Source organism: Rhinoderma darwinii, chromosome 11 (genome assembly GCF_050947455.1).
Source record: "Rhinoderma darwinii isolate aRhiDar2 chromosome 11, aRhiDar2.hap1, whole genome shotgun sequence".
NCBI lineage: Eukaryota > Metazoa > Chordata > Amphibia > Anura > Rhinodermatidae > Rhinoderma > Rhinoderma darwinii.
The window spans coordinates 71,820,906-71,837,530 of NC_134697.1; the positions used below are offsets into that span (position 1 = coordinate 71,820,906).

The following is a 16,625-nucleotide window of genomic DNA, read 5'->3' on the forward strand; positions in this document are numbered from 1 at the left end:
TGTCCTGGGGGTGGTAGGCTGAGGAAAGTTCCAACTTTATATCGAGGAGTTTACAGAGGGCCCTCCAGAACTTTGAAGTGAACTGAACCCCCCTTTTCAGACAAAATATGCAGAGGTAGGCCGTGCAGGCCAAAGTGTGTTGTGTTGGATGAAGAGGTTGGCCAGTCGAGAAGCAGAAGGTAGGCCAGTCAGCGGAACAAAATGAGCCATCTTTGAGAATCGGTCCACCACCACCCAGACCGTACTGCATCTAGCAGAGGGAGGCAGATCCGTGCTGAAGTCCATTGCAATATGCTGCCAGGGAGCATTGGGCACAGGCAGCGGCTGGAGAAGGTCAACCGGTTAGGAGTGAACAACTATGTTTGCTGCGCACACCGTGCAGGCAGAGACAAAGTCCATGATGTCTTTGGGCAGCGTGGGCCACCAGATCTGACGGGCAATCAGGTCTCGAGTTTTACGGACACCCGCGTGACCTGCCAGTTTAGAGCTGTGTCCCCAGCGGAGGATTATTCTGTCTGCCAGACGCACAAAAGTCCTCCCCGGAGGGGCTTGACAGAGATGATGTCGGTTGGGTCAATGATATTTTGTGGAGGCTCCATGGTGTCCTCTGGCTCGAACGACCTGGACAAGGCATCGGCCCTCACATTCTTGTCAGCAGGGCGATAGTGAAGCTCAAACTAAAACCGGGCAAAGAACAGCGACCACCTCGCCTGACGGGGATTCAGCCATTGGGCCGTCTGGGGATAGGTGAGGTTCTTGTGGTCAGTGAAAATCAGGATGGGATGAGCTGCGCCCTCTAGTAGGTGTCTCCACTCCTCCAGAGCCTGATGGCCAGTAACTCCCGATCCACAATCGAGTAATTGCGCTCTGTGGAAGAGAAAAAGCTTGGAGTAATAGCCACATACCATTGTCTTGCCTTTGGGACCTCTATGAAGCAGAAGTGCGCCAGCACCAACAGAAGAGGCGTCCACCTCCAATGAAAACTGTAGAGATACATCAGGATGATGGAGAGTTGAGGCTGACTTGAAGGCACTCTTCTAGCTATTGAATGCGGCCTCTGCCTCTGGAGTCCACACCTTGGCGTTCATGCCTTTTTTGGGGAGGGTAGAGATGAGGAGAAGTTTGGGATGAACTGTCGATTAAAAGTTGGCGAATCCCAAGAAACGCTGTATGGCCCTTAAGCCTTGTGGGCACGGCCATTCCAGGATGGCCTTTACCTTCTGAGGATTCATCTTGAGACCCTGATCCGAGATAATGAAGCCCAGGAAGGGTAGAGACTTTCTCTCGAACACGCACTTCTCCAGTTTGGCATACAGACGACTCTCCCTTAATCGCAGCAAAACTTGAAGGACATTTCTCTGATGAGTCACTGGATCTGGGGAAAAAAATCCAGAATGTCATCGAGATAGACCACAACACAGACATAGAGGAGGTGTCGGAAGATGTCATTGATGAACTCTTAGAAGACCGCAGGAGCGTTACACAGTCCGAAGGGCATTGCTAGGTATTTATAATGTCCGTCACGGGTGTTAAATGCCGTCTTACATTCGTCACCCTGGTGAATCCGGATTAGGTTGTAAGCCCCACACAGGTATAGTTTAGAAAATGTTTTGCTCCTCGTATGCGATCAAACAGTTCTGAAATCAATGGCAAAGGATATCTATTTTTTTACCGTGGTCTGGTGGAGACCTCAGTAGTCGATGCAGGGTTCAAGAGATCCATCCTTCTTTTTTACAAAAGAACCCGACTCTAGCCGGGGAGGAGGACATCCGTATGAAGCCCCTCTCCAGGGTAGATGGCAGATCTCGGGCGGCAAGCTCATCTTTAATCCCAGGGGACAGTCCCTGCCAGAATGTAGCCACCAAGGCCTCACAGTTCCACAGCACTTCCCCCCGCCAGGGTGTGGAAGTGTATGGCGTACTCGCCCACAGAAGTGTCTCCCTGGAGAAGGTTCAGCAAGGAGGCAGCTGCCGACGAGACTTGTCCAGGCTTCTTCAAACACCGTGCAAAATGTCTCTAGGAACCCCTGGAAGTCACTGGTGTCTGGTCCTTGTCTCTCCCAGAAGGGTTCCCCCATGCTAGGGCCCTGCCAGTGAGGAGAGAGACGATGAAAGCAACCCTTGCGCCATCAGTAGAAAATGCCCTTGCATACAGACTGAAGTGGATCTGGCACTGGTTCAAAAATCCCCTGCAGGTCCTAGCGTCTCCATCATAGCCAGGAGGTAATGGCAGAGAAAATCGGCGATCAGCACTGCCAGGAGGTGTAGTCAGAGGGTCCGTACTGCCAGGAGGTGTAGTAGGAGGAACGGCAGCTTGCACATCCAGCTGAATTGCAATAATGTTCAATGCCTGGAGGAGTTGGTCCTGTCAAGACCGGAGGTCTAGCATATCCGCCCGCATTACTTGTGACATCATCATGGTCTTGGATTGACCAGCAGGGTCCATGGCCTGTGCGTACTGTCACGATCTGTGGGTATTTTGGAGCCCCTGGGCCGCACCGTCTTGACGGTATGGCAGCTGGCCAACAGGACACAAGTCTATAGTTCGTATAGGTGTACCTGTGTTAACTTCAGAGAGTAGCAGGATAAGCTCAGATGGGTGTGCTCTGGCTCATTGAGGCCGGGAATGAGCTAGAGCGCACACCCTAATGGTATGCAGGACGGGACGGCCGCATGTGCTGGCATCTCTGGGGAGGACGACGTCTGCTTGAAGATAGGAGTCTGCAGTCTGCGGACGTTACAGTATTATATATTTTTTGTTTTTTTAGTTCCGTTTTTTGCTGCGGGATCGCTGCAAACCCCACCACAAAAAATGGAACAACTGCTATTTGATGTGGGATTTACATCCCTATTGAATTCCCGCAACAAATAAGCAGCATTTACGTAAATAAAATTAACATGCACTGCGGATCAATTTCTGAGCGTTTTTTCCGCTCAGTATTTACGCAGCGTGTGGATGAGATTTGTTTTATCTCATCTACTTTGCTGCATCTGTATTTGCTGTCGATTTTCCGCACAGAATTCCATTGCGGAAAACCCGCAGTATTTACGCAATGTATGAACTGGCCCTAACACTGATGGGCAATAATGCTTTGGTATACTAAGTATACCAAAGCATTATAGCAGCAATCAAAAGATCGCGCAGTGAAGTTCCCTAGTGAGAATGAAAAAAAAAATAATAAATGTTAAATAAAATGTATTAATAAAGATTACAGTTAAATGTGGTTTTATTTAGTAAATGTGTAAAAAATAAATAAAAGTACACACATATGTATTGCCGCTACCTTAATGACCCAATCAATAAAGTTAACTTGTCAACCGCAAGTTGAAAGCCATAAAAAGAAAATGAAAAAAACTATGGCGGAATTGATATATTTTTCCATTGCCCCCCAAAAAAGTAATAATAAAAGTTAATCAATAAGCCCCATGAACCCCAAAAATAATAACAAATAATTTAAAATCAAAAGTGTTTTTGTGGTGCAAAAGTAGTAAATCATAAAAAACCTATATATCTGTGGTATCGTCGTAATCGAACAGACTCAGAATAAAGGTAATGTTATTTACGGCGCACGGTGAATGGTGTACATTTAAAATGCATAGAACAATGACAGGTCACTTGTACCCATACATTATTATCATGTCGGCAGTGCGTCTCCGGTTACACGTAATATAAAAAAAAAATTAAAACGATACGATCAGCAGATGATTGAGCGTTTTCTCGTTCATCTGCTGATCGCTGCCCAGTTTAAGCAGGGCAATTATTGGCATGGAGCATTCTGTGAACGCTCATCTGCCCGATAATTGCCCAGTGTAAAACCCCAATAAGTGTGCCTGACCTGATAGAGAGGTTACTATTGTTATGGTATAAATATATGTATAATGTATCTGGGGCCCCAGGGAGTGAAAGGTTATAAAGGAGAACATGTGTTACAGTAGGATGAATATTTTAGAAAGGTTAAGAGAGGAAATAGTTTGCAGCTGCTTTGCCGTCCCTTGAAATTGCAAACAGATGGTGGTCAATCACTTGACCAACCCCCCCCCTAAGCATAAAGGAAACCTAAGGGAATACCTGGTGCTCCACCAATGAGTTTTATGGGAAAGAAGGATGTAAGGATTGAATATACAGATGACTCATATGTTATGGAATGTTCTTTGTTCTGATGCTATAAATACGAGCACTACGGTTAAATAAAGTCAGAAGGATTTTTACTTTGAGAAACGTCTCAGTGTATCTGTTGCTTCTCCGAGCTCGCACCCCCCCACCTGATTTGAACCTGCATGGAGATCAAGGCGTAACGTGACCTCATTGCGATCACAGAAATTGGCGCCCGAACAGGGACTTGACCAGAAGGACGGCACCCCACCCAGGGGATCTCCCGGGACTAGAGTGGCGACCACCCGGACGAAGGAACATGCAGACCACTGCTGCAGCAAGGTAAGAAGACTTAATTCTTACAAACTCTGCTCTGCACCTTCCTGTCTGGTAGGTCACCTTCCCGGTAGTACTCCTGAGGGATAGAGGGGCCACATGAGGGTATTTTTAGTGTAAAAATCTGGTCAAGTCTATATGTAATCCTACCCTCAGGATAAAGTGCCTGATCTCCATGACATTATTTGTATGAATGTTGTAGAAACCCAGTTTTGTGTCACAAATGCATTTTAGAATAAGGAAATTGTTTTTGGAAAAAACTTCCGATAATCCGGCAAATTACCAAAAACATGTGTACATGCTTCAGGTGACTACGGGGATTATGATAGGCTAAATTTTAGCCCGAAAATCGAAAATTTTGTGCAATCTGATAATCCGGCAAAATACCGAAAATGTGTGTACAGCATTGAGGTACTTGCGGAGATTATCATGCACTGATTTTCAGCTCAAAATTCCAGAATTTTCTGCAATCTGATAATCCGGCATGTCAAATGAACAGCTTGATTTTACGTTTGCCTTATTATTTGGATTAGGAATATTTGTCATATTACTGTTATGGTGTGGAGGATATCTCCTTGAGTGGTGCTTAAAGTGAATAAGAAGAAAGTAAGCTAGTTATAAAAGGAATTTAATTCTCTGGCCAGAGTAGAAGAAGGTTTAAAAAGAGTTTTGAGGGGATAAGTAACTGTCTAAAATAGGTGAGGAAGGAATTCACCTATCAGGAAAATTACCCCCTACATAACTTAGGGTCTGCCTATAGGCGACCATTTATAACTAGACAATGGGGAACTGGTGTCCCTATTAAGTACGGAAATTAGAAACTGTCTAAAACAGATGAGAATGGAATTCGTCTGTCAGCTAAAATCTGTAACAAGAGTAAGTACGGAAGCTAGAAACTGTCTAAAATAGATGAGAATGGAATTCATCTATCAGTAGCTAAAATCTGTAACAGGAGTAAGTACGGAAACTAGAAACTGTATAAAACATATGAGAATGGAATTCATCTGTCAGTAGCTAGAATCTGTAACAAGAGTACGAGATGAGCACCCCAAAGGACAAACCGCCAAACAGGCAGTAGCAGAAAGAGAAGGTAAAAAGGCAACTCAGGGAACAAAACAAAAAAAAAAAAAAAAAAAATTTATGAAAGCATGTGGTCTAGAATCCCATGGACGGTTAGACGCAGAAAAATGGAATGAATGTTGTGACACAAAACGTGGATGGCTGAAAGATAAAAAGTTACAGGGGAAAGCAGAAGCATGGAGAAAAGTGTCAGAAGAAGTAGTACGAGGAAATTGTCAGAGGAAATTCATATTTTATAAAGTAAAGTTAAAAGCAAAGGAAGTTATAGAAGTAGTAGTTGTTTTAAAGTTGCAAATGACCTTATAGTAAATTCCCATATGGTATAATTTAGAATCAACTAGTGTGACAAGAGAAGGGGGAGGTGGAGAACAGCTGCTGGTGAGATAAGAAATGTAATCTTGTTCTTGAAATGAATGGACACAACATTGAATGCTGATATAGATATTTTGTATGACTTTGTGTCATTTTGTAGATTGAATCAGGAAAAGTGATAAATGTAATAATGTATAAGCAGTCCTTCACAGCCAAACCACCAGACACCTCTGTCTTATATTATGAGACCCTTGATCCTGTCATACATTCTGCACAGAGTGCAGAGTTGCTTGCCCTGATCAAGGCATGTAAACTGGCAGAGGGAAAAAGAGGAGGGCGGCTCCAAGCCGCAGATTGGGCAAAAGGCATTCTGGAGAACAAAGGGAAGTTGGAAGGTAGAAAGTTGATGAAAAGTCAAAGGGAAGTTGGAAGGTAGAAAGTTGATGGAAAGTCAAAGGGAAGTTGGAAGGTAGAAAGTTGATGGAAAGTCAAAGGGAAGTTGGAAGGTAGAAAGTTGATGGAAAGTCAAAGGGAAGTTGGAAGGTAGAAAGTTGATGGAAAGTGCTTTAGAGGGATTTGCAGAAGAGGAAGTTAGGAATAAGAAAGGTATTGTATGTATTAGAGAACAGGACCAGCCGACGCCCGGTAATGGCGTCCGTACCTCATGTTGAGTGTGTCCTCATTCTTGGTGGGAAACCCCCTGCGCACTGTTTCCAATGGGAGAGGCTGCCCCCCCCCTGCCCCTGATGTGGCCACGCCCAGCCCAACCAAATCAGTATGAAATAATCACCTTGTTAATTTTGTCATTTGTAGTGTTTTTTTTTTCTATTTACAGAAGTTCCAGTCTAGTTCACTGATGAAACAACACGTAATCATAATATAGAGATGGTGGCCGACAGATTGTACGGTTAAACATTAACGTAGATAATTCCTATACAATGGTGTGATGAATGATTGCAGATACGTATGTTGTTTTGCAGGCATTGAAAGTGTTAAGATTGTGAGAAGTTGTGAGAAGCTGAGAGTGTGTGACCCCCCTCCCTCCCCCCTAAAGTGTGCTGTGTTTGGGAGGAGGAGGAGGGGGGCTGACTGGGTGCAGTCTGCAGGGCTGATGAGACAAAGGGATCTCAATATGCACTGCTGAGATATATATATATATATATATATATATATATATATATATATATATCAGTAATGTCTGCAAACTGAAATAAATTTCTTCTCTTTTGCGCATGCGCTGTTGGTTATAAAAGTTCAGATATTTATGTGTTATGATGTGATCAGATTTCATGTGTTTTGATGATAATTCAGATGTATTAAACTACAGATACTGTGAGACACGGGGGGTTTGAAAATGTATGTGCCCCCACCGTTCCCTATTTTTATATACTGTTTATTGGTTTGCAGTAATTAATGTTATCAGAGATAATATTTTCTGTTTTGTTGAATAACTAACTACAATTGTTTTGTTTTTGATTTCACACATGAGTTATGTCATTGTAAAGATCAAATGTATTTTCGTCAGGAAAAAGTCATTTTTGTTTCAGGCTGTTGCACATTACAAGGGGTTAAACTAGTGTTATGTTGAGATGTAGTTTTGAACTCTGCTACATTACTCTCGCAGAGTCCACAAAGGGGGGAAGGGTGAAGGAACTGATCAGGTACAATTGTGGTTTATGTGTAAGAGACCATCCCCCTCCAGCAAAGTTACACAGGAGGTGATGTGACATCACTCACACGAGTCTTTATGGATTTAGATGAGGGAGAAGGCAAAACAAAACTTGTCTGGACATTGTTAATTTGATGTAAAGTTTTTAGGAATGTTTTATTTTTATTTGTTTTTGTATTAATCAAGTATTTGCAGAACCTGATAAAAGTGAGATTCTCAAAGTATTCTGGATTATCAGCTGAATGAGGAGGAGTTGTGTTTGGTAGCGGCTTGTGACACCAATCCATGGAGTACCTCTACGCAAGCATATACTTTGTACTGTACTGAACAAAATGGACATGCCACTGCAGTTCTCACACAAAGTCATGGACCACAGCAGCGCCCGGTAGCATATTATTCAGCTAGACTAGACCCTGTGGCCCGAGGTTCCCCATCATGTGTGAAAGCTATTATTGCTGTAAATTCAATGTTAAACAAGGCCTCAGATTTGGTCCTGGCATTTCCAGTCCAAGTTTTTGCACCACATGATATTACTGCTATTCTTACTCAAGTACAACCTAAGTATTTGTCCACTGCAAGACATTTGAGATTAACCTGTGCTCTTCTTCTTCCTGAGCAGGTTACTTTACACCGCTGTACTACATTGAACCCAGCTACCTTACTGCCTTTGGAGCAAGGGGGAGAAGACGTAGGTAAAGTATGGTCACAATTTTTGCCTGAAACTGATGAACATGATTGTATGGCCCTTATGGCCCAGGAAACAGTGGGGTTCGCACATGTAAAATATACCCCACTCCAAAACCCAGACCTAATGCTCTTTGTGGATGGTTCAAGGTATTGTGTAGAAGGATCTTTTCTTACAGGATATGCAGTAACCACCGAAGATGTAGTCCTAGAAGCAGCCTCCTTACCAGCGTCCCGCTCAGCACAAGAAGCGGAGCTTAAGGCCCTGGCAGCAGCATGCCAACATGCAGAAGGAAAGACAGCAAATATCTACACTGACTCTCGATATGCTTTTGGGATTGCACACGATTATGGCCCCATATGGAAGGCTAGACAGTTTTTGACCTCTGCAGGTACACCTGTAAAGAATGCAGACTTTGTAAAATACTTGATGGAGACCCTGATGTTACCCACTGAGGTAGCAGTAATAAAGATAAAAGCTCACACTACGGCCAACACACCAGAAGCAAGGGGAAATGCCCTGGCAGACGAAGCAGCAAAGCAAGCAGCACAGAAGCTACCCGTGTTAGCAGCCGTATGTCAGATAAAAGATCCAGAGGAAACAAGACCAGCTGTAAGCCCGGAACTACTGCAAAAACTTCAAGGACAAGCAACAGAAGAAGAAAAAGACAAGTGGACGGCCCAAGGAGCAACGCTACGAAAAGATGGCCTCTGGCAATGCCAGAATAAACTGTGCCTGCCTAAGACAATGTTCCCAATGATGGCCCAAATAACACATGGAGCGACTCACCAATCAAAAACGGCAATGATGGACTTGGTAAACAAGGATGGCCAGAAGCTTTTCCAGTAACCAAAGCTACAGCCGTAGCCACAGCAAAGAAACTGATCAACGAGGTGGTGTGCAGATATGGAGTTCCAGAGGTGATCAAGAGCGACAGAGGAACTCATTTTACGGGTGAAATCATGAACCATGTGTTGTCAGCTCTAGGCATAAGTCAAGCCCTACATACACCATACCATCCACAAAGTAGTGGGAAGGTTGAGAGACTAAATGGGACTCTCAAATTGAAAATCCAAAAAGCAATGGTAGAAACCGGGAAACCATGGACCGAGTGTCTACCATTAGCCTTGTTCTCAGTAAGATACACTCCAACAAAAAGAACAGGTCTCAGCCCATATGAGATCTTATTTGGGTCGGCTCCCAGATTAGGATGTTATTTTCCACAGGTGCTCCAAATGCAGTATGGTAGACTAACAGATTATGTATCAACGCTGAACAAACAAGTGACTAAGGTGCATGCACAAGTCTTTGCTTCCATTCCAGATCCTGATTCAGTTGAAGGGACGCATAAGCTAGAACCAGGAGATTGGGTCGTTGTCAAAAGACACGTGAGGAAAAGTCTAGACCCAAGATTTGACGGACCTTTTCAAGTCCTACTCGTTACAAGCACCTCAGTGAAGCTCGAAGGAAAGGCAAGCTGGATTCACGCCAGTCATTGTAAAAAGGTTCTTCAGCCAGAAGAATGAAGATCTTTGCGGTTGTTGCGGCGGTTGTTGCGTGTGCTCTTATACAAAAAGGCAGAACTGCTACTCCTGTACACGTAATCAGTACAGAATCACTGGAACAGTTCAGGACAGGGTGGGCGAATGCCACAGTGGATAGAAATCAGGGTAACTACACCTGTAAGGCCAATGCCCCGTGTTATACTACAAATGTGACTACAACCGAAGGGACTTGGAAAAAAGGACCACATGGAGGGACTGTGTACCTTCACATAGACAAAACAGCCAACATTAGCATACAAGAAGAGACGGCTGTTGTTTTGTTGTTATGAACCAGATTTACAGTATCTATAGAAATATACAACCAGTAAAAATAGAAATGAAATGATAAATAAGACTTATGAAAGATGCAACAAGGAGAGGCTCAACTCTACGATTGTAATAAAAGAAACTGATGGGATGATATTATGTATGAATAATAGCCAAATAAGAAATAGAATATATTTTGTATTCTTGATAACAATTTTAAGAGATAGTTTTAAGCCACATATAACAGTACAAAGTCTGGAAAGAATCCCACACACTTGTAAGAGCGCTGTAACCCAACAGCAGAAAGAGAATGTACACTTCAATATTTCCTTCCCTGAATCCCCCAGCTGTCATAGACAAAAAAGAGAATGGTATGACACGCTATTAGGAGGGGTAGGAACGGGATTAGGAGTATTGAATGGTATACAGTTAGAAACAGTTATGAACAAATTAAACTCAGTGGGAGACGACACATCTACTGCATTAAGGATAGGTGGGTCATGGTTACCTACTACCTTTGCCATACAACAGAAAGGGTTAGCTATAGATGAACTGTTCCTAAATGTTTTCAATGAAAGTATGCTAACCGAATATAGAACATTACAGAATGTATCAACTTTTGTGAATTGGACAGTATGTACGCTTAAAACGATGTGGCAACAAGAACAGATGAATAATTTTAAGAATAAATTGTTTAGTAGTCATGTTAGGCAATGGACAGACATTCTGCCCATAGGAAAGAGAAATGATACGTGGTTATTGTTCCAGCCTGAGTATACTGAGTGTACACCTAAATGGTGCGCAGGAAGACTAATAGCATTCAATGTGAAAAATCCTACTCTGTTATGCAAATTTATTGTTATGCCAATGGTAATGATTGATCCGGTGACATTATTAGGACAATATTGGATGCCGGAAATGAAAGGAACACACATAGATTCTCAAAATAAGACAAGGAATATAGATTTGTGCCAGTTAACAGAGCAAGGATATGTATGTAATGAACAGTCAGGGATATATGAACCCTGTCTAATGCAGCACCAGGATAATGTATGCGCACTCACTATAATCCCAGAAGCTAACCTACAGGTTTATATTGAAGTAGGTCCACAGCATGTATGTTTAATAACTAACGACAAGCAGACCCTTAGCCAGTTTAATCTCATAGGACCATTTTCAGGATGTCTATACAATGTGACGCATTTGACTTGGGGGAACCAAACTATAGTGTTCCTGCCTACTTTAGAAGAAATAATGTCCACTGTATGGGTACCTGAACCTTTGCCCTATGGAAATTTTAGTTTGCCACTGGAAGAGTTAAAACAAGTGTTACAAAAGTCTAAAGACGTAAAGAAATTGATAGCAGCCCATAATGTAACTCTAAGTAAAGTGAAAGTATTGGCTACAATAGCAGCTAAGGAAGTAATAAATTTATTGTCAGCAATAAAAGATGCCAGTGCCCATCATTGGTATGACATATTTACAGGATTTTCCCCCACTGCCACTAAGATACTGCATGTGTTATTCCAACGCTTGATATGTTTCATAATATTGTTTATATTGCTTACATGTTTCAATTGTTATGCATTTTGTAAAATAAGGGAAGCATTCAATCAGAGGCCTATACATTATGATGAAAGAATGTTGTGAGATTACCCCACCTACATACCTGTGTGAATCAAGTGAAGAAATGGATCGAAGCCTTGCTATCAGGAGATAGAAGTAGCATTGGAATTTAGGTGTTGGTAAAATCACAAAAGGAGGGATTGTTATGGTATAAATATATGTATAATGTATCTGGGGCCCCAAGGAGTGAAAGGTTATAAAGGAGAACATGTGTTACAATAGGATGAATATTTTAGAAAGGTTAAGAGAGGAAATAGTTTGCAGCTGCTTTGCCGTCCCTTGAAATTGCAAACAGATGGTGGTCAATCACTTGACCAACCCCCCCCTAAGCATAAAGGAAACCTAAGGGAATACCTGGTGCTCCACCAATGAGTTTTATGGGAAAGAAGGATGTAAGGATTGAATATACAGATGACTCATATGTTATGGAATGTTCTTTGTTCTGATGCTATAAATACGAGCACTACGGTTAAATAAAGTCAGAAGGATTTTTACTTTGAGAAACGTCTCAGTGTATCTGTTGCTTCTCTGAGCTCGCACCCCCCCACCTGATTTGAACCTGCATGGAGATCAAGGCGTAACGTGACCTCATTGCGATCACACTATTGATAACAGATAAAGAGAGAGTAAACTAGTATCTCTTCCCATTGATACTCTATTAGGGTTGTTCCCAGCCTGGTTAGCCTGAAACAAGTGTTAGCACAGTTTTTAAGATACTATTAATAAATTTAGTTTTAAGCGTTCTTATTCAGGCGGTTTATTCTGCATCTAAGGGGTTAATGGCAGGGTGTCAGCTCTAACATACAGCTGACACCCGCGGCTGATGTTTCAGTCTCAGCTTCTGAGCCTGCGCCATCTTTCTTTTGCAGCCAAAAGCCTTCAAAGGCCCTGCCTCTGGGGCGGGACCTAACAGGCTTCCAAACTTGGCAGACAGGAGGCCATTGCTAGGCCTCTGGTCTGCCAGATCAGCCATCGGAATCCCGCGATTGCATTGTGGGGTTCTGATCTGCTAGTAAACCCCATAGAGGCAGCACTCGCTTTTGAGCGCTGCATCTAAGGCGTTAATTGGCCGGATCGGAGGTTAGCTCTGGTCCTAGGCTTGCAGCAGGGTGTCATATGTAATATACAGCTGACACCTGCTGGCAATGGTGCGGGCCCAGATTCTGAGCCCGCACCAACAACACAACGTATCTATACGTTGTGTTGCAATAATTACATAACGACCACAACATACTAGTACGTTGGATGTCATTAGGGGGCTAAAGAAGAAAAAAGGGATTGCATGTTAACAAAATGTACATACCATGCCTTATATGTTTTTTTTGTGGATCCCATGGAAGATTACTACACTATTCAATTATTTAACCCCTTTCCACCACAGCCATTTTTCGTTTTTCCATTTTCTTTTTTTCCCCGCATTCCATGAGCCATAGTTTTTTTATTTTCTGTCGACATAGCATTATGAGGACTTGTTTTTTGCAGGACGAGTTGTAGTTTTTAATGGTACAATTTATAGTAGCATACAATGTACTGACCAAAAAAAAAAAGTTACTTTTTATTCCATATTTTGGGGGAGGTGAGGTGATAAAAAAAAACAGCAATTCTGGTGTGTTTTCTTGTTTTCTATGGCATTAATCGTGCGGGATAAATAATGTAATAGTTCATACTTTTACAGATGCAGCGATACAAATTATGTCTATATTTTTATTTGATACACTACTTTAGGGAAAAAAATCAGAAAAGGGTTTTCTTTTAAACTTTTAATATTCTTTTATATAAATACATTAAAATATTTTATTTAACTAATTTTGAATTGTTTTTTTAGTCCCATTAGAGGACCTATGTATTGCAGTATATTGTACTTTTACCGCTCTCTTTTAAAACCCTGCCTCAGGCGGGGCTTAATAGGAGGACAAAGATGGCACTCCTGGGGATCTTCATATGACCCCAAGGCTACCATGACAACCATCGGCGTCACAGTGGGGGTGGTGATAGCATGACAGAGTGCCCCCTGGCTCTAACGTCTTAAATGCTGTTGTTGCTATTGACCACGGCATCTAAATAGCTAGACAAGCGGGATTGAAGTCACAGTGAGGTGTCCGCTAAAAAGATACATTACAAAATAATTTGGAGGAGAATTTTGAAACTAAAAACAACATGGTGTTAAAGGGGGAGATTCACTTTAAGAGAATGTTTTTAAATGTATTTATACTTTAATCGTTATAATAAGGCTATATTTCATACTTCATATTTTATACTTTAATCATTATATTTAAGTCTAAATATAATTTCTACAAAGAAATAATGCATTCCTCTAAGTTGATTTTTCCACTTTCTCCATTAGTGTTTTTGCTAGATAACCAGTTTAGTGCAATGGGGCGCAGCACTGTTCTTTCTTTCAATTTAATTCTTCTAGAGTTCTATAGCCAAATTCATTTAAAGTATCACACTGTTTACAAATGTTTTCCTTTTTCCCATAAGCAAGTGACTCATCAAATATGCATGAATGTTTCATATGTTAGCAGTTCTATACCGGTCCTGCACACTTTTACCTGGATAGTAAAGTCAATGGCAAAGGATGGATAAATTCAGTTTTAGCCTGCAACACATTGCAATTGCTCTGCCCCATCTGGCAGTGAAGGCATAATGGTGTTCTCTAATAGATACCAGTTATTGCTAGTTCTCTGGGAAATTCTGCTTTCTTCACAAGGATGAAGCTTGCCATGCCCATCCATCCTGACCTGTTCTGTCTTGATACACATGGCTTCCCACTAGACCCACTTCAGCCCGCTGAAATTCTCAATTCATTACACAGGCGGTAAGCTTCCGAGTCGGGGAGTTGGTTACATTATAAACACTGTGATACATATACATACCATTCTCTGCCAGCATCTGGAGGATCTCAATGATAATTTCAACTCTTTCATGGTTTTCTGCCCTCTTCAGCTGCTTTACCAGCTGCTCAACAACCACGGTTTTACTTAAAGCTTCCTTAGCACTTTCTGTAACACAAAAGAGGTAACAATTAACTACTTATTTTCCAGAACTTCTAATGACAAGGGGCCAATGATATTTTAATTTATCCTGTTCAACCCTAATTATGCCACATTATAGGGCAATTGTGCCCACTAAAATGCATCTCAATAATCCAATTAGGTGAGTGGTATATATCTCATAATAGATGTCCATTCCATTTGGGACTGTTTCACACCTTTCAGTAGAGATGAAAAAGGTCCATGTGGAGACCCCTGGACAAACTTTGTGTAGCACTCTTCACTTTTTTGAAAGAAAGGGAAGCAACGAAGAATAATACAGGGAAAAACTAGCTACAGCTGAAAGATGAAAATTATACAGATACATTAAATATTGTGAATACATAAAGCAGGACAGCCACAGCAGTAATCATAAAGTAAATAAAAATACCTTGTAGTAATTGCAGTAATGCCCAAATAACAATACTATAAGGTGCCCTATTAATACCACCATAGGGTGCCTAAATAGAAGGGATGTACAGGGTGGGCCATTTATATGGATACACCTAAATAAAATGGCAATGGTTGGTGATATTAACTTCCTGTTTGTGGCACATTAGTATATGGGAGGGGGGAAACTTTTCAAGCTGGGTGTTGACCATGGCGGCCATTTTGAAGTTGGCCATTTTGTATCCAACTTTAGTTTTTTCATTGAGAAGAGGGTCATGTGACACATCAAACTTATCGAGAATTTCACAAGAAAAACAATATTGTGCCTGGTTTTAACGTTACTTTATTCTTTCATTAGTTATTTACAAGTTTCTGACCACTTATAAAATGTGTTCAAAGTGCTGCCTATTGTGTTGGATTGTCAATGCAACCCTCTTCTCCCACTCTTCACACACTGATAGCAACACCGCAGAAGAAATGCTAGCACAGGCTTCCAGTAACCGTAGTTTCAGTTGCTGCAAATCTCGTATCTTCACAGCATGTGTCAGGTCCGAGCATTCCTAGATGAACAGTTTCCTGGAAGGTGGATTGGTCGTCGTGGGCCAGTTGAATGGCCCCCTAGGTCTCCCGATCTGACCCCCTTAGACTTTTATCTTTGGGGTCATCTGAAGGCAATTGTCTATGCTGTGAAGATACGAGATGTGCAGCAACTGAAACTACGGATACTGGAAGCCTGTGCTAGCATTTCTTCTGCGGTGTTGCTATCAGTGTGTGAAGAGTGGGAGAAGAGGGTTGCATTGACAATCCAACACAATGGGCAGCACATTGAACACATTTTATAAGTGGTCAGAAACTTGTAAATAACTCATGAAAGAATAAAGTAACGTTAAAACCAAGCACAATATTGTTTTTCTTGTGAAATTCTCGATAAGTTTGATGTGTCACATGACCCTCTTCCCATTGAAAAAACTAAAGTTGGATACAAAATGGGCAACTTTAAAATGGCCGCCATGGTCAACACCCAGCTTGAAAAGTTTCCCCCCTCCCATATACTAATGTGCCACAAACAGGAAGTTAATATCACCAACCATTCCCATTTTATTTAGGTGTATCCATATAAATGGCCCACCCTGTGTATATATATATATATATATATATATATATATGCAGATACACAGTAGTCATCTGTCACTGGTGAGGGGAGCGGAGGAGCAATCTACTCATGAATGGTGACAGTTTCTCTTTTAGTAAACAATCAGATCTCCTGGGGATACTTTCTTTGGAAGTACTTTCTTGCCTCTATTGGGGACAGAGATGTAAGAGAGGTGATGCAAAAGACTAGCCAGGAGTTCCGGTATTGAAGAATAGTAAATTAACCACTCAAAGTTTATGAACAAGTCGATCTTTACATTGGTAAAGTGTCCCAATATGCCCTATTTAACAATACATAAAGTATACTGTACATAGAAAACCTTTTTGTTTCTGATATTTTAATTTCACTCCAGAATACAATGTATGTGTTCCATGCCGGGTACTCCAACTTTTAAAAAAATATATAATTACATTCATTAATACAGTTTTGATGAAGTTAT

General features: G+C 41.7%; 1 protein-coding gene across 3 annotated transcripts in view; it reads right to left on the minus strand.

Moving 5' to 3' along the window:
* Positions 1 to 16,625, minus strand: part of LOC142663242 (rap1 GTPase-GDP dissociation stimulator 1-B-like) — a 150,784-nt gene that overhangs the window by 27,462 nt on the left and 106,697 nt on the right. For all 3 annotated transcript variants that reach the window (XM_075841739.1, XM_075841738.1, XM_075841740.1), the window contains one exon: positions 14,488 to 14,613. In XM_075841739.1, the coding sequence (XP_075697854.1) occupies positions 14,488 to 14,613 (126 nt within the window). The remainder of the gene's footprint in view (positions 1 to 14,487; positions 14,614 to 16,625) is intronic.